The 18,971-nt window shown below is 45.5% G+C and overlaps 1 protein-coding gene across 6 annotated transcripts in view; it reads right to left on the bottom strand.

The window, feature by feature from the left end:
• Nucleotides 1-654: 654 nt before the first annotated feature.
• The window catches only part of SMYD1 (SET and MYND domain containing 1), a 37,285-nt gene continuing 18,968 nt past the window's right edge, over nucleotides 655-18,971 (bottom strand). Inside the window, exons 3-11 of one of the 6 annotated variants that reach the window (XM_084900248.1) lie at nucleotides 17,017-17,230; nucleotides 14,775-14,905; nucleotides 12,831-12,869; nucleotides 9,379-9,568; nucleotides 6,582-6,674; nucleotides 4,438-4,601; nucleotides 3,328-3,496; nucleotides 1,504-1,673; nucleotides 655-1,181 (exon numbers count right to left, since the gene is read on the bottom strand). In XM_084900248.1, the coding sequence (XP_084756374.1) occupies nucleotides 1,515-1,673; nucleotides 3,328-3,496; nucleotides 4,438-4,601; nucleotides 6,582-6,674; nucleotides 9,379-9,568; nucleotides 12,831-12,869; nucleotides 14,775-14,905; nucleotides 17,017-17,230 (1,159 nt within the window). In that variant the 3' untranslated portion in view covers nucleotides 655-1,181; nucleotides 1,504-1,514. Of the gene's footprint in view, nucleotides 1,674-3,327; nucleotides 3,497-4,437; nucleotides 4,602-6,581; nucleotides 6,675-9,378; nucleotides 9,569-12,830; nucleotides 12,870-14,774; nucleotides 14,906-17,016; nucleotides 17,231-18,971 lie in introns of all 6 variants that reach the window. The other 5 variants (XM_084900247.1, XM_084900251.1, XM_084900246.1 and 2 more) reach the window with 5 other exon arrangements.

The raw sequence follows: 18,971 nt of genomic DNA, 5'->3' as shown, positions 1-18,971 counted from the left end.
ACTCTCTGATCAGGAGAAGGAACACACCAACAGTAGCAAGGTTGAAATGCTCATGGAGAGCTTGTGATGGGCCAGGCACTGTTCTAAGAACTTCACAGATAAAACATTTAATTCTCGCCCAGGCAGTGTAGCTCAGTAATTGAGCTTCAACCTATGAACCAGGAGGTCATGGTTCAATTTCCAGTCAGTTTATATGCCTGGGCTGCAAACTTGATCCCCAGCAGGGAGCATGCAGGAAGCAATCAATGATTCTCTCTCATCATTGATATATCTATCTATCTCCCTTGCTCTCTAAAATCAATAAAAAATATTTTTTAAAAATTAAATATTCTAAATTTTTAGAATATAAAATATAAATATAAATGCTCTAAAATATAAATGTTCTAGATTTTCTCAACTTAATCTTAAAAACTACATTAAATTATTCTCTAAAACTGCACTAAAACAGTAGCCACCAGCAACATTGGCTATTTTAATTGAAATTAAATAAAATTAAAAAGTCAATTCCTCATTCATACCAGACACATTTCAAATGCTGGATAGTCTCCTGCCACTAGGGGCAACACAGATATAATACATTTCCATCATCACAGGAAGTTCTGTAGATAGTGCTGCCCTAAATAGATCGTCAGAAAGGAAGAAGCCACACAGATCTGTTTGGAAACAGTGGATTTAATGGCCTTTGTTGATGGCTGTAACATAAAAACTCAAAATGCACAGTCCCTATATCTTCTGCTCTGAGAAGTAAATTCATTCACTTATTCATTCATTCAACACACATTAACTGAGCACCTACAATGTTCAGGACCTGTGCTAGGTTCTGGGGATAGAAAGATGAATAAAGGGACACCGCTCCTGCCCTCCAGGAGCTCACAATCTGACAGAGGAGGCAGAGAATTGTACTGCCATGAGGCGAGTTATGATGGAAGATTCGAGGGTAATACCAGAGACTCAGGCAGCCAGCTGAATTGAAGGCATTCAAGGAAGACTTCACAGATGGGATGACTTCCAAACCGGATGCTGAAAGATGAATAGGAGTCGGCAGGTTTTAGCTATTTTAGGTAGAAAACTCAGAGAGCCATGGAGAACATGGGTCACTCAGGGACCGGGGAGTGAATGGGTTCAACTGAAGTCTAGGATGCAACAGAAGCAGCAGAAGTCAAGTGTTCTCAGGTGGTGTGCTGAGGAGGGATAGATGTTGGGGAGGGGAGATATGAAAGAGAAAGAGAAACAAAAATTTATTCTGGGAGTGCTGAGTTTGATGTGCCTGCAGAACATTCAAGAGGGTGTGTGGGGCTGGAGCTCAAGAGCAAGGTTGGGAAATACGGATTTAAGACCATCAGACTCAAGGTAGAGAACACACCAAGGGCCTGGCGAGTTCCTGCAGCGAATGTGCACAGACTGAGATGAAAATAAAGAGAGAGTGACCAGATGAACTCTCCAGAATGTCTCCCTAGTTCCCGAGCCACAGTGCCTCCCGCGCACACACACATACACACACACCAGGAAGGTCCTCATTGCTTCTTATGGAACAGAGATGGCGTCGGCTCACTGCTGGGCTCAGCCATGACCTGCATGGGCTGGTTGTTCAGGGCAGCCTCGCGCATCTTGCGGTACATGAACTCGTTCTGGTGGAACAGGCGCAGCTCCATCTCCGTCTGCATCCGCATGCCCTGTGGGACGCAGACATACCAGGAACAGTGATGACAAGCCCCAGGACAGGGTGGCTCTGCCCTCCCTGGCCCTTTTGGAGAAGGCAGGCAATGGGGTAAATGACTCCCAGGAACCAAGATTCAACTGTGCCCCCTCAGCAGATACATCCACTGGGGGCCTAGAGTCCTGGCTTCGGGTCACTTGTTAGGGAGTCAGACCCCTGAGAGAGTAGCTGAGGGGTTGTTCTCAAGAGCCATCCAGTGGGGATCTAGATTTGAACCCTGGCCCCTGCACTTGGGTCCCGCCTTATGCAAGGAGAATCCCTTCAGCCCTCTGTTTCCTCATACATGAAAAGGGTAAATTCCCAAAAGACCAGGGAAATTACAGTATGTGACACACACAGGAAGTTCTCACTTCCCCGTGTGTTCTTTAAGAAATACTTATTTCCCAGCCAGTGTGGCTCAGTGGTTGAGCATCCACCATGAACCAGGAGGTCATGGTTTGATTCCCAGTCAGGGCACACTCCCAGGTTGTGGCTCGATCCCTGGTAAGGAGTGTACAGAAGTCAGTCAGTCGATCAATGATTTCTCTCTCATCATTGATGTTTCTCTGTCTCTCTCCCTGCCCCTCTTCCTTCCTCTTTCTTAAATAAATAAAAACATATTTTTTTTTAAAAGCATACTTAGCAAGCACCAGGCATCGCTGAGGGGCCAAGGATGCAGCAGTTAGTAAGACTGGCAAAAACTCTGCCTTTGACTGGCTTAAATCACTAGGCATGAAGTCTGTTTCCTCATACACTTTATGACACCAAGTCTTTCATCTTTCCCTGCACTGCACTGCCTGAGGACAGCTCCCTGAACTTGGTCACTCTTGAATAAACCAGCCCTTCAAAATGTGCATTACAGAATGAATGGACTAGGAAGCACAGACTCTAGAAGTAGCTGCTGGGATTGAGTTCCAGCTTCGCCATTTTCTAGCCATGTGACTGCAAATATTAAATGTGTGGGCCTCAGTCTCCTCGATCCCTGTCTCCACAATCCCCAGATTGTGCTCTGAATGTTACTACGGGAACCTCAGAGCCCTCTCCCGAGAAAGCAGTAGAGACTGAGCGCATGCCCTGTGCCAGGCACGGTTCTCAGTGCTGTTCACACATCAAGTCATTGCACCCTCCTTACAGCTCTCTCCTCTTTCTCCAGTTTACCGACGAGGAGACTGAGGCCCACACATTTACTATTTGCAGTCACATGGCTAGAAAATGGCGAAACTGGAACTCAATCCCAGCAGCTACTTCTAGAGTTTGTGCTCCCTAGTCCATTCATTCTGTAATGCACATTTTGTCACGTACATGGCTGCACATGTATACACACATACACACACACACACACACACACACACACACACCATTATTTAGGTTTTCTCAGTCAAGCCTGGAGCATCTCAGGGTTCAAGTCTCAGCTGTCGTCCACCAGCTATTTGACTATGAACAGCTTACTCCCCTTCCCTGGGCCTCAGTTTCCTCGAATGTAAACAAGGGGAGTGGGCTAAAGCCTTGTGAGCTCCCTTCAGGTCCAGCAAGCAATCTAGGGACTTTCCCAGAGCAGAGTTAAGAAGTCAGCTCTCATCCTCAGAGAGCTCAGAGCAGGCAGGCGGGCCCAGCGTCAAGGTGCTACTTGCCTCTAAGTCCTTGGTAATTGGGTGGGTGGGTCCGTGTGTCACCAGGAGAATGGCATAGGCTTTGCAGATCATACCATGCCCCACCTCAATGTTACCAGCATGCCAGTTGGTCAGCCCCGCCCGCATCACGGCCATGCCCAGTTGGGCATTGTTGGGGTGGTAGAGCTTCCTGTAGAGGCAATAAAATAATCATAACACATAATCCCAGCCTCCCTTACATCGGCAGAGTATTTGACAAGTTATAATGTGCTCTCATTGAAGTCCTTCTTCTTTCCCACCAGTGCCATGAAGCATCTGCAGGCACTGGGAGGGGACTGAGGCACAGATAGGTGGGAGATTGCCAGGACCCCACTCAGGGAAGCTGTAAGAGCTGAGACTCTCACCTGAGTCTCTGAGCCAGATCCTCATGGGGAAAGGAATCAGGATTGTGCTCAGAATGTTACCATGGGAACCTCGGAGCCCTCTCCCGAGAAAGCAGCAGAAAGGCCAAAGGTGGGGAAAATACTTGAATGTCCTTCTTGGGACAGAACTGCATTTTTCCCTCCTTGGCACCTTCTTAACAGAGCTTCCTTTTAACATGTTATATAGTTTTCCCACATTTTATTTATGAGTAACACCCTCCCTCCAAAAATGAACCTTCTTGTGCCAATGTAATCATTTAGCCAGATATACAAATTCATATGCCAATGTGAACAGAGAGGACATCGCCAGAGAAAAGCAGGGACATTCTATTTTATACTTTACAATTTTAATAAACGAAAGCTCACAGGAATTTCTGTGTTGGCTGTTAGGGGGAGACCCTTTTTAAACACTTAAAATCAAGCTGGACTTGGCCATCAGGAAATCAGAAGCCACCAGGAAATAATAGATGTGCTGCAGGATTCGGGAAAGACCAGGGATGACAAATAGGTTTCATTTTAGGTACCAACTCTGAGTATTTGGTCATTATTAATAGGAGCACCGTGATAAAAGAGCATTCCACTGTAGATTCCTGATTACTGCTGCTTGCTGTGGTACAGGAGGGAAAGGTAGCAGCATACGTGCCCTCTATTTGTCCTGCCTGGAGTAGACACATTTCCAGATTATCTGACACCCAGGATTGTCACCTACACATAGCCATCCACCATCCTCCTGGCGTAGTAGGAGGCCTCCTCAAACGCCTGGAGGTAGGAGAGGACCTCGGAAACAATGCTCAGCATCCTCAGCATGTAGATATTGGTGTCAGCAAACACCGCGTCCTGCTTCTCCAGGCACTCCCGGCACAACTTCACAACCTAGAAGAACACAGGCCCTGTCCGTTACCAACGCGCCATGACATGTGCTTAATTCACATGCGGGAGCAGCACAATGACATTGGACACTCCTTCTTTGAAAGTTGAGGAGATTGCTCACAACTCATGATTTGAATAGAAAAATGGTCTTATTTGAGTGAGATGTAGAGATGGAAAGGGCAACACGAGAAGTTTCCATATATAAGTCAGTTGGTAGCAGGGAGTTAGGAAATATATATATATTTATATTACATATATATATTGCATATATATTTATATATATTACATATATATTTATATATATATTACAACAGCGCAATGAGATAATTACTATGAATATTCACATTTTACCAGAGTTTCTGCTCCTATGATTTACCAGGGTCTCTGCTCCTATGATTCTCTACTCTGGCTGTGCTCCAGATTAACCTAGAGACCTTTTTAAAACATCAATGTCTAGGCCTTACCCTCAGACCAATTGAAACCAAATACATGGGGGAGGGACCCTGGCCTGTGTAGTCTGTATAAGCCCCTGGTGGTCTTTATGCAGAGTGGAGCAAACAATCAGGTTGTCCTGCTTGAAGTGCACAGGATGGATAGGCAGACAGGGAGGCTCCCGGGAAGCTAGAAGACCCATCAGGAGATCATCCCATTAACCCTGGTGAGAAATAATATGGACCTGACCCCAATCAGCTTGGAGTCAGGCGATTCCAACTGATTCACATGTAGACATAGCTTGGGTCACACTCTACAAAGTCAGATGTTCCTTAGACTTGGATTGCTCACTGTTCTCTTCTCTTTCCCTTGCCACTTTCATGGAGAAATGCCACACACTTTTTTCTATTTTAAGTGAGTGGAAACTAAGTTTGCTCTGAGACTCTCTCAGAGGCCCCTGAGGCAACTGGGTGGGGTGGGGCAACATATGGGCTGGCAATCAATCATCCTGAAGGCAACTCCCTTAAACCCGGGGGCAGCCATCCAGCCCTACACGTGCCCTGGCAATTTTGAATGAGAAAAGGAGAAATGAAGAAGAGAAGAGAAGCCGGAGAAATGGAGCGAGCAGATCCCTCCTGATTGCTCTGGCTCCTTTATCGTGCCTCTGACATACACTTTCCATATTGTTCAATAACACTTTGTTCATGTGACCGTCTCCCCTGCCTAACAGAACTCCTGGGAGTCAAGGAGCATGTCTTTTGTGGATCACCCCAGAAAGGCCTCAAAAATGTGCAATGAATGAGTGAGTCAAGAATGAAAACAAAGACCAGATACATACCTGAGTTGCTAAAAGAGCTTGGGAAAATATGGATTTATGGTCCCTGTGGTCTGTTGTAGATAAATTATATCTTAGGGGGTGAGCACAGGAATCTATGTTTCTAAAAAGCTGTCTGGGTAAGTTCAATTCAAGTGCTCTGCAGGTCAGTATTTGGCAGTGGGTCTCAACTTCGGATGCACTTTGAAACCACTTTCGAGGTCTAAAAATGGCGATGTCTGGGTCCCACCCCAAGAGATTCTGCTAAAATGTCGGGGGGCAGGATCTGAGCAGTAGGATTTTTCAGTGGTTATATTATACAGCCAGCTGAGAACTCCTAGTTGAAGGAGCCAGGACTGAAGGCTCAGTTACTGGAGACTGGAAACTGAAGCTAGGACATGTGTTTAATTATGGGAAAGCAAGCAACCTACTGCCATCTTCATTTCTCCATTTCTAGTGCCAACTTGTAAACCACAGCCCCCCAGGGACATTTGTCAGGCTGCCTGAATTCTTCCCAGACCCAGTTTCAGCGGGTTGAACAGTCACTGAGAACACATCCCTAAGGAGTGCTAAGAGCTTGAGGGCAAGAGGAATCCTGGTCTCAACAAAAGAACATCTTCAGAAAAACAACCTGCTTGGTAGCCTCTCCATTTTCAACCCACCCCATCTCCCTCCCTTCCTAGAGAACCTTTCTGCCCTCCTCCCCACCCTTATCCACCATAAACATGAATCCTTACCTCATGGTAAAAGCCCTCAGAGCGAGCCTTGTCTATCTTTTCTAGTGTATCCTTGGAGACCTGTATCATCTCCTTGACAACATCCTGAGAGGGCTGAGAGAAGGAGGGACACTGAGTTACATCTTCGCATAGTCGCATCTTTTACATTCAGTATAGTACAAAATTAATGCCTTCCACATTCTATTTTTTTTAATGTTTTTATTGATTTCAGAGAGAGGAAAGGAGGGAAAGAGAGAAACATCAATGATGAGAGAGAATCATCAATCAGCTGCCTCCTATACACCTCCTACAGGGGATCAAGCCTGCAACCTCAGCATGTGCCCTGACTGGGAAATCAAACTGCGACCTCCTGGTCCATGGGTGGCCACTCAATTATGAGCCACACCGGCCAGGCACCTTCCTCATTCCAAATACTTCACTTCTATAAATGCTGCACAAGATCCCTGTAGGTTTTCCAGCTCCCTCACCATGCTTCTGACTCCTGCTGTCCTGTCCATTGACCAAGTCCCAGAGCCTTGCCGCAGCCAATCACTCCTGCCCTGTGCTCATGCCTGGGCTTTGGACCCAGTGCAGAATCTGACATTGATGCCTGTTGTATTTTCTCTGGCCTTTTAGATTCTTATTCTATCACCCAAAGTATTCCCCAGTTTTTCTTCGTACTTCAAGTCCACCATATATACTAAAGATATCCCCCTGCTTTTCTGTCTTTGCCCAAGTCAATGATTTAAATATTAGCCAGCCCAGGACTGAAGGCAAAGGCTGAGGACTTGACTAAAACTTTGTACTCCAGTTTGCCATCGGAGCTCATGAAAGATACCCTTTGTGGCTATGGGTATCCAAACCCTTCCAGTGTCTTAGCACCCAGTTCATGTTTCCTTGTTTTCACCAAAAACATATTATGAGAGACTTTGTCAGCTGTCTCTGTGAAATCTGTCACTGCTTGCTGCATTGCCTGAGCAGTCTAGTGATATTGTAAAAAAAAAAAAATTATTTTAATGAAGTTTTAATATTTGTGGCAAGGAGGTACCATGATCAAGAAGTCCATGGGGGTGCCATAATTTCAAAGAAAAAGTGCCAAATTTGTTTAATGTCCAAAGGAAATGTTTACTGGCTATGCTTATCCATATTAGAAGCTCTTCTCTGATTTTTTTCTGATAAAGCTTTTTTTAGGCATGTGGAAGCTATAAAAAATTAAAACATATGAAAAAAAAGTAAAAATCCCCAGAATCTAGCCAAAGATCGACACAGCATTTTGAGGAAAATATATTACAAAGTATTCCTACCAATATTTCCAGTACCCCCCTGACACTATACATAGCTATTATTGTATAATAGTATTGACTATATTTCCTATGCTGTACTTTACATCCCTGAGACTATTTTGTAACTACCAATTTGTAGTTCTTAATTCTTTCACTTTTTTCATCCATCCCCCAAACCCTCTCCCTCTGGCAACAATTAGTCTCTTCTCTGTATTTATGGGTCTGTTTCAATGGTGTTTGTTTATTTACCTTGTTCATTAGATTCCACATATAAGTGACACCATATGGTATTTGTCTTTCTCTGACTTATTTCACTTGGCATAATATCCTCTAGGTCCAGCCATGCTGACTCAAATGATAAGATTTCATTCTTTTTCGTGGCTGAGTAACCTTCCGCCGTGTATATGTACTTCTGGTTGGCTTCACAGGGTAAGCAGCCCTCCACACCTGACTTGGTGCACAGTCTCTGAAGGGTGTTGCAGTCAAGCACTCAGGCCCTGCTGGCTGCTCCTGCTCTTAGAATATTTGCATTCCTAGCCCGGCAGAGACCTTTATTCCTAGGTCTCTTTCCCTGAGGCCTCGGGCAGAGGTCTTCTTTAGGCCCTTCTACCGCTGAGGCCTCCTTACTGGGGAGGGATGGGGAGACTTGCAGACACTTTTCCCCGCTCTGACTCAGTGCCCAGTGCTTTTCCACTCCTAGCCCTTTCCCCAAGCCCCGCATCTCAGGGTCCACAAGCCTTTTGTTCTGGGTCCCTCAGCAGTGAGAAGACCCCTACATCTGTGCTGATCCACCTGACCCTCCACCAGTCTACCTTCCCATGGGGACTAATGCACTAGGGGGAGTGGCGCCTGCCCCAGCGCAGCCTCCAGCTTTCCCACCGCAGGAAGTGATGGAGGGCATATTGCTTTAATCGGCCGCTCCAACACCTGCAGCTCCACTTTCTCCCAGCTTCACTGAGCTCCTGACATGCCCCTGAGCAAGCCTTCCCACTGTTCAGTGGTCCCACTATCCACTAGGCAACAGCTCCTCAGGACTTTAGCAAATGAGCCAATCTAAACAGTGCAGCATCTCCACATTACCCATTTCCATGGGACTCGGAAAATCTTTGTGATAACCAGACAACGAATCTCTGCCCATCTGGTCTCAATATGTGCAATTCCCAGCATATCTAAATGGCAAAGGGGCAAGAAGAAGACTAGAATTTACTGAGTGTCTACTCTCCATGCCACACCCTTTACATATGTAACTGTGTTTAATGCTCAGAACAACCCCTTATTACGGTTGCCACCATTTCTATTTTATAGATGAGAAAACTGCGTAATATCCCCAAACGCAAACACCTAGCACTTAGCAGTGCCCGGACACTAGCGGGGACCTATAGGCAGTGCGCTATCCCCCACCCCTACAGCCTTCCCCGGGGTTACAGTCTGGTCCTCTGGGAACTACTGAGCAGGGTACATTGATTAGCTGGGAGATCCCCCTGCCTGGCTCCTGTGGAGGTGGCACAAACACCCCCCATGAGGGCTGTGTGTACCTTTGGGTCCTCTTTCACCCCCAGGAAGAGGTCATCCTTCAGCCCTTTCTGGCAGTGCTCACACGTGCAGTCGAAGTAGTACTGCCTCTTCAGCTGCTTCTTGCGTTCTTCGCTGACGTTAAGGAAGTCTATATAGGACACAGTCAGCTCTTCGCCTTCAGAGATTTTGCCCAGGGCCCGGAGCTCAATTCTGGAGCAAAAGGAAAAGAGTAAATCAAGTCCGTGGCATCTGTGCTCTTCCGGGTTCGAGGAGTTGAGTCTCAAAGACAATGACTTCCACTAGCACGTGAGGAAACTCCTGTTCCCTCCAAAATTAGAGGAAATGTGGCCTAACGCACAGTTTTCTGAGTAATTCTGCTCTACTCATTATAACAATCACATGTGCTTCGTTCCGTAAATCGCCCTGAAATCTGCTCAAATAGATTCCCTTGAGAGGACCCGTCTTGGTCTGAAAACCACATATTGCTTCCCTGCCCGCAATCATCCCTGTACATTCAGCTATTGGTTGTTGGCAAAGAAAGGGAGAAATAATAATAAGGTGAAAACTCAAACAAGTGAAGACTCAAGAGTCATTCCTGCTTAATTTGAGGACTGCTCACTCAGAAACACACACATTCATTCACCGCCAATCTTGGCCTATTCTGTAAGTCCCTTTTTACCTCACCCAGTGGTTGAGGAGACTTATTCAGCAAAGGCTGGCTCTGTTAGTCTGATGCTTTGTTGACTTTTGTGTTTATTGGAGGACAGGGCTTTGTGGTTGAAGGTGGTTAGCAAGAGCAGATGGCATTTCAATTCCCTTTCAGCCTAGACATGACCCTCCAATGACCTACAGCACAACCCACTTTGCCATGTAATAGATGCAGAATGTGCTGAAAACAAAAGCCTGTGGTGAAACTGACACCTAGGTTAGCCAACCAAGCAGAGATCAGCCTGTGGGCCTCTCAGCCATGCACAAGGCCAGAAGCTATAGAAAACAAGTGGTGAGCCCTGAGCTGTGCTTCTGTGTCTCCCCAGGATCCTGGGGCCTCACTACCCAGTAGAAACCATCCCCCAGAGAGTGAGTGGCAGGATGCGGAGGCTGGGCAGAGCATCTGAGGAGGGATCCATGATCGTTTCTTTTGCCTCCCAGAGCGGCTGTCCAACACCGTGTGAAAGGCCAGGACACAATTTCAGCACCATAGAAGGATCTCAGTCAAAGGCATCCCCTTCCACGTGCCCTAACGTGACAATCAAGCAGGCAGCTACTGAACGGCAGTGACATGCGTGTCCAAGTGTCAGAGGTGACATGCCTTCTCTCAAAGTGGAGTCCACTGACATGCCAAATGAATGTGATACTGCATGTAAAAACAACTCAAGTGGCACCTGCCAAAATATAAGTTCCCCTTCACCTCCTGTTCCTTCTTTCCTTTCTTCCCACCCCAATTTTTGGCAGCAGCTGGTACTGAAGGGATGAAAGGCAAGAGGGAGGGGAGGGCCCAGTGATTCTACTCCTAGGTCTGCTTGGAATCCTAATATGTCCAAACTGCAGGCATTCAATCCTCTCAATTCACAAATGAGGGCACTGGTACCCAGAGAGGTGGAGTATCATCCTCAAAGGTCCCACACACGATGGTCACCGAGTCAGGATTAGAACTCAAGTGCCATTCACACCTCACCACATCGTATTGGCCTGATGGTTTCCAGTCTGCCTCCTGAGTCTGCAATGCATGGGAAGTGAGGCCCACGAAAGCCCTCAATTTTAGAATTCTGGTGATGTCCTAAGTAGGTCCATGTGAGCAACTTTAGAGCCAAGGTTGAATGTGAGTCTTTGGCATTTGGTCCTGGTAGGGTAAGTGAACTGCTAACCCCACCCACTCCTTTTACAGAGGCAGTTCACCATAGTCACATATCCCCATTCAACAGTGGCTCAATGGCCAATAAGTTAGGATTTCCAATAGCTTTACTTTCCATCATGGTTAAGCCAGTTCATACAAGGTTTCAGTGTCTCAAATTATTTCAATGCTATTAGTGAATTTTCAAAACCAAATTAATTTAATGTCACTTAAATGTGAAAAAATGCATACCCCATTTACTAACTTGGAATTGGGGATCAGGAAATGAATAGTGACTACCGCCCCATTCTGGACCCCAGACCCCTCCCATCTGTAATGCTCTGCAATTTTATAGTTCAATCAATTGAGCCACAAATAGGCAAGTAATTTAAGTATATTTTTAGAGGTTGGAAAGGTCCCTAGAGATGCTCTCATCTTGACCTTTGCTCTACGGATATGGAACAAAATGCCCAGGAGATGATGTGAATCGTTCAAAGTCACGTGCAATGCATGCCAACACAGTCTCAGATGCACAAACCACTCTGCCCCTGCATTCCCAAAGCCCAAACTCACATGCAGCATTTTGTTCTAAATCCAAAGAGTATTTCAAGTACTTTTAAGCCCCCTTTGAAAAAAGACCCATCTGGGACCTTTTGGTTGTAATTTTAAAAAGTCAAAAGTAAAAATCTAACCTAAACCACGAATACATAGTTGGCTAGAGCAGTAAACAGAATACTATGAATAATTTATCAAAATATCACAGTTATGGGTGTGATTTTCAGAACCCAGTCTGGGTGAGAGGTTGGGTGTTATAAACAAACACATAGTACTTTAGTAGGTCAGTAGTACCAGCAGTCCTCACTTCATGGTAAGCAAGGTTTAGAGGGGAAAACCTGGGTTTTTGCCAAGATGATGTGGGCCAGAAGAGACAGTCACACTTTGAGGTTGGAGGAACAAAAGAAGTAAGGCATGAAAGAGGAGAAAGGAAGAAAACAAAGTAGCCCGGGCCAGTGTGGCTCATTTGGTTGAGTGTTGTCCCAAACACAAAAATGTCGACAGTTCAATTCCCTGTCAGGGCAGGTGCAATAGATTGCAGACTCAGTCCCCAGTAGGGGTAGTGCAGGAGGCAGTCTGTCACATTGATGTTTCTCTTTCTCTCTTCCTTCCTCTCTCTCTCAAATCAATAAAAATATTTTTTTTAAAGAAAAAGAAAACAAAGTCATGTCAGGTAGTTGGTGAGTAAAGAACAAAATGATTAAATGCATTAAGAATAGCCCTGGCCAGCATGGCTCAGTGGTTAGAGTGTAGGTTCAAGCACCAAAGGGTCTCAGATTTGATTCCCAGCCCCAGTCAGGGGGCATGCAGGAGGCAACCAATCTATGTGTCTCACATCGATGTTTTTCTCTCTCTCTTCTCTGAAAAAGCAATAGAAAAAATATCCTCGGGTGAGGATTAACAAAACAACAAAAAAAAAATGTTAAAGAACAAAGAATAAAGCATTCAAAAATGATGAGACTTTGGGGTACAGAAGGACAGACAGACAGACAGCAGCCACAGAATCTTGGAAAGGGGCATCTTGGGAACCAGGCAAGTGAGGGAGGTGGGTCAGAGGAGCAGGGAAGTTTGACAGAACTGACCCACCTCATCTGGGTGTGAAACATGGATTTCACTGCCTCATGACTGAAAGACAAAACAGACACCCAAATGGACATCATTACCATTGACAGATCCCGCACGGCTAGCAAAGGTGCACAGTATTTCAGGTGCAATCAAAGCTTTGGCCATAACAACAACCTCTAGCCCAGCCCCTGTTGTCCAACCCCTGTGGCTGGGCTCACTTGGCAAGGTGTGCCTGATATAATGGAAATGTCACTGGATTTGGAATGAGAGGTTCTGAGTTCAAAAGCACACAGCTCTGAACAAGTGACTTCCCTTCCCAGGCCTCAGTGTTCTCAACTATAATCAGGCAATAAGACTCATGAGACAATGCATTTAAAAGTAGAGTACTTTTAAAAAGTATGAAAAGTGTATTATCCCACCAAGAAGAACCTTGGACAGATAAGTGTTGCCTCTTTTGGTGTCTATCTCATGGGGAGTTGGAGCCGTGTATGGAGGCTGGGTAGTCACACAGGTAGAAGATAAAATAATTGGGGTTTGAATTGGGCTCCTAACATCATGACCAGTGTTCTTTCCACTATGGCAGGCAGCTAGACAGTGACTGAAAAGTCACCTTCTCTTTTACAACAACCAAGAAGCCCAAGTAAAACATGGTTGCATAGAAGCCCGTGCAGACACTGGAGCCGATCTGGAAAAAGGGTTTTGGGTTCCTGGGGCAGTTACATGTAGGGAAAGAAGAACCTGGGCCGCCATTGCTTAGTGAAAGGGGTTCAAGAAAGACCAGCCCCGTATGGGAGTGAATTTGACCCTCTCTATCAACCAGGCTAACCCTGGACAACAGCTTGTCTGGAGAGCATTCCATGAAGTGACCCCAATAGATGTAGGAAGAGAAACACAAATGCTGTTAAAAGATTTTCATTTGGATCAAAAATAAACTTTCCTGTCCTGAGTGATTTTCTCAATTTCTTATTGTGTCATGTAGGCCCTTGATTCCAAAAATAGGAAGGAATAGGAAGGTTCTTAGCCAAGATTCAAGCTTAAGCTCCAATTATCTTTGTTTTCGAGGAAGTTTTGGGGGGAAACTTGCCCATTGTTGATGACTCAGTCAACTTGTATCTGTCATAAGAGCTTGTCTCTAAGAGCAAAATTGCTCAGGCCTCATTCCCCAAATCCTCCCTCCCCCCACCTGAGCCAGGAACAACTGGGGCTCATCCTCTTTGCTGATTCTTTTCCATTTGTGTCCCACTCCCAAATTCCCTCTGTCCTCTCTGTGCCTTATTTGGAGGAGAGCGCTAACTGACCTCTGGGGACTTCATCACCAGTTTCCTTTGCCCTCAGGCTTCTAGATGGAGTTTGGGCAGTGGGAGGAGATTGGTTGGGCTATTTAGTCTCCTGGCTCCCTCTCTGCCACACTGTGGTTCTCAGCAAGCACAAAACCAGTAGTTCTTCCATTTGCCCTTCCACTCTAGATGTAATAATGATTTCATGCTGTAGCGAGACCCTGAACCCTTCACTGTTCTTTATTAGTTGCTTAAATGCTACTCGCATTTCTTGAATAGTCCTTTGATTAAATTCCATCCAGGTAAACTCTGAGTATGCCTTTGGATTTCTGCTGGGACCTTGACTGATATATGCTTCTCAGTTGATGTTTTGTAATGACCTCTAGGGATCAAGGCATCAAGTTTTAAAATAGTAATTAGAGATTTATCTGACATATCTAGGCAACCTCAAGAAACATACAAAAATTCAGAAATTACCCATGTGGAGTTCTACTAGCCTCCCCATTACCTTTCTCCTAACCACAAATATTCTACAATAAAATTTCTATTTTTTTTCCATTTGAAAACCATACTAGTTCATGAAACCTTGCCTTAAGTCAAGTGGCGAGAACAACATGAGGTCTTTCCGCCCCCCCGCCCCCCCCCCCCACCGCCATCACAGCATCCCCAGTGTTAGACATATACTCACTTGCCATTGTTAAAGATGACGGTGCAGTTGGGCCAACAGTCATGGTTCACCAGGCCCAGGTTGGGGAAGATGCCCACGCCTACTGCCTGCAGGCCCCTCTGATCACTGAGCGTGAAACCATTGCAGTTAATCTACCCAGAGGAAAAGACAAAGAGTCAGCTAACAAACACAGACGAGGGACACAGCACCATCCTCTCTACTGAAAGGTGTTTTTTAAAAAGTAGAAAACCGGTCTCATCCTAGAAATGCTTAGAGTCTGGAAACAAAGAGCCTCTGTTCTTTGTGTGATTCTAAATGACCGTCTAAATTAGTACCGTGGGAGACTCCCATGTTTGCTAAAATGCAGCACTGCCTTGAAAGTTTTGGGTAGCTGTATTCTAAAAAGGCCAAAGAATGTCTGGCCAGTGTAGCCTAGTGGTTGAGCATTGACCTATGAACCAGGAGGTCATGGTTCGATTCCTGATCAGGGCACATGTCCAGGTTGTGGGCAGGAGGCAGCCTATCAATGGTTCTTTCTCATCACTAATGTTTCTCTGTTCCTGCCAGAAGCCAATTCCAGCATGTTATGGTTACAAGAGTTTCATCAAAAGGTTAATGAAGCTTGGGGGCTCAACAAGGGCTGAGTCACATATATGGTTGCCTGTTGGAATGGCTAAAAAACATCTCCCCCAAACCTGAATAGGATAATTGTTTGCTGCCAGACAGCTCAGGGCAGTGGTCGGCAAATTCATTAGTCAACAGAGCTAAATATCAACAGTACGATTGAAATTTCTTTTGAGAGCCAAATTTTTTAAACTTAAATTTCTCCTAACACCACTTCTTCAAAATAGACTCACCCAGGCCGTGGTATTTTGTGGAAGAGCCACACTCAAGGGGCCAAAGAGCCACATGTGACTCACGAGCCACAGTTTGCCAACCACGGGCTCAGGGCATCTTAATCTACATGTTATTGCCTCCTGTTGTCCAAACACTTGAACAGCTATAGACCATTACCCAATCTGACAATACTTCTGTAGACCCTACCCTTTGAAACCCTACCCTTTGAAGTGTATTATCACCACCTTGCTTTAGGACAAATTGTGTTAATAAAAAGCAGGGGGTCCTGAGACAAGGGAGTTTTTAGTTCCTTTAGCTGAAGCTCCTCTGACCCCCAATGCCTTTCAAAACTATCTTTCATCTTTGAACTCACATATTTAGTCAAACATTATTCTGCGTTTCTGTGAAGGTGTTTTTTGGATAGGTTAGCATTTAAATCAGTAGATTTTGAATAAAGCAAATTATCCTGCACAATGTAAGCGGCCTCGTATGATCAGTTAACAAACTTAATAGGACAAAGACTGACTTCCCCTGAGCAGGAAGGAATTCTGCCAGCAGTCAGCCTTTGGACTCGAACCACAACTCTTTTTTGGGGTGATCTGCCTTCAGGCTTACTGGCAGATTTTGAATTTACACTCCATAATCTCAAGAGCTAATTCATTAAAATAAATCATTTCTTTCAATAGGTTGGTAGATGATATAGATAGATAGATAGATAGATAGATAGATAGTTGATTGACTATTTCTCTGGGGAACTTTGACATTACAGAAGCACTGACACAGGGTAAAGGCTAGAAATGCTGGTTCTGATTATGCTGTTGCTATTATTAAATAACCTCCCTCTTCAGCCTGTTCACCAACCCCACAGAAGGTGCTGGGCCTGCCAGAAGGAAGACATCTATCCCCACAGCCCAAGGTCTCCCCACTCCGGACTCCCACCCTCACCTCCTGGACTCCCAAGGCTGCAGGAGAGAGGCCCTCACTCCCCTCTCTCTGGCTTCCACATCCACTACTCCCATTATCCTTCCCCTCAGACCTCAGAAAAGGAAGGGCCTTATTTTCAAGGTGACTAATAGGCAAGAAGGGATGGGTAATTGGGTCTTTGTTTTCAAAGTGGAAAGGAGAGAATACAGGACATGCGGATAAATAAGGAGGTAAAATAACATCCAAGTCTACCATTCAGAGATCATAGAGTCTTGTTGGGATGCAACGTCAGATGACCTCATAGTAAGCAAGACCAGAAAAACAGAGGACAGGATGATAGTTGTTCATTCTAGGGCTCTGTCTCCCTCCAGTTCTTCTCTTGGCCCCTCTTCCCCACTCTGCCCGGGCAGCATCTAAAAACTTATTCGGTGGACAATCCCAGCTGTCACTCACCCCATATCCCCCACCACCACCACCACCACCACTTCATGAGAAACCATACCACGCCGAAGATGTGCGAGATGTACTGCATGCTGAACTGCTGGCTCTGGGGCAGCCAGTACTGTAAGAACGTATCCACGTCCACCCGCAGCTGCTTCTGCTCCTCTTCCCCAAAGTTCTCCACGTGGTTCTGCAGGTCGTCCACGGACACCAGGCAGCCCTCTGTGAGCCCTGTGCCCTCTCTCTCCACCCGCCACATGATGCGCGCAGCCAGCCTGTGGAGAAGGGCAGGGTTAGGGAGACCCACTAATTCATTCCATTCATTCAACAAACACATACTGAGTGCCTAATGCATGCCAGGCACAGTGTCAGGCCCAACACACAGTTTTGGACCAAATAGAATTTCTTCTATCAAGAAGGTTCTTATAGTGGGGGAGACAAACGTTTAAAAGATCATTAAACTAGGTTTAAATGCTATGCGGAAAATAGAATCAGGTAACATGATGGAAAGTGAGGCACACTCAAGCTGAACAAAGGAGCCAGCTCTGTATGCAGAGAGGACCCCCTGTTAACTAGTAAACAGCTCATACCCACAAGATGAAGCCTGTAACCAAGAGACACTTTGACAACTCTGCCATTCACTGGCCAGGCACCAGGGAAGGACTGGTGGCCTAGGACAGAAACCCCCTGAAGAGGAACACCCTTGGCAAAGTATGGCCTTTTTTCCTCTCATTTGGGTCAGGGGGTTATTTCCACAGAGATGCCCTGCCGGGGACCCCAGCACCTGAGAACCAAGGTGTCCCCACATGGAGTGTAGAATAGAAATGGGGAAAATAAGACTCGGGCTGGGGTGTCTGCTACCTCCAATGTTAGGAAGAATGTCACGACGCTCAGAGATTAAAACTAATGGGTGACAGACTTCAACCCAGTATCAGAGGAAATTACCCGCTGGGACTGTGCAGCTGGAGGGAGAGACTCCTCCTCACAGAAGGGAACACTGGCTCTGGGCCTTAGAGACAAGTAGGTGATCAGTGAGATACCTGCACCCATGTTCACTGCAGCAGTATTCACAATAGCCAAGATGAGGAAGCAACCTAAGTGCCATCAACAGGTAAATGGGAAAGGGAGAGGTGAATTTTTTTATATTCAATTATGGGAAAGGAAAGCCTGACATTGGAGACAACATGGATGGACCTTGAGGATATTATGTTAAGTGAAGCAAGTCAGAGAAAGACGAATAGTGCATACTATCCCTTATATGTGGGATCTTTTTTTTTTTTTAAGCCAAACTTACAGAATCAGATAATAGAAAAGTGTTTTCCAGGGACTGGTGGTTGAGGAAAATAGGGAGAAGTTGGTAAAAGGGCACAACTGAGGTGATAGACACATGCTATGATATACAAATCATTTATTATAGAATTGTATACCTGAAACCTACATAATTTTATTAACCAATATTACCCCATTAAATTCATTTTAAAAAAGGATACAAGCATTCGGGTACAAGATGGATATGCTCTAAGAATCTATAATAATAAAAGCATAATATGCTAATTAGACTGGACAGCTGAACATCCTTCTAGACAAAGCCACAGCAGCCGGCAGTAGCAGCAATGGCATGGTGATGGGGGCAGTGCCTTCCCCTGATCGGCCGGTCACCTCCCACAGAGAGAGGCCAAACCGTGAGGAGTGGGTCTAAGCCATCAGTAGGACATCCCTTGAGGGCTCCCGGACTGTGAGAGGGGGCAGGCCAGGCTAAGGGACCTCCCTCCACCCCGAAGTGCACGAATTTTTATGCACTGGGCCTCTAGTCTAATATAAAACATGGCTGTATTGATAACATTGTATTGTATAATTAAAATTTCCTAAGAGAGAACTTAAATGTTCTCACACACACAAAAAAAATAAACATGTAGGGTGATGGCTGTGTTGGTTAAGTAGGTGGGGCACATCCTTTCACAATGTACATATATATCAAATCACCATGATGCACACTTAAAATATCTTACAATTTTA

The sequence above is a fragment of the Pipistrellus hanaki genome (genome assembly GCF_964339955.1).
Source record: "Pipistrellus hanaki genome assembly, chromosome: 12".
Classification (NCBI taxonomy): Eukaryota; Metazoa; Chordata; class Mammalia; order Chiroptera; family Vespertilionidae; genus Pipistrellus; species Pipistrellus hanaki.
Note: the sequence above shows the minus strand (reverse complement) of the source record. Positions and strands in the feature narration are given on the sequence as shown.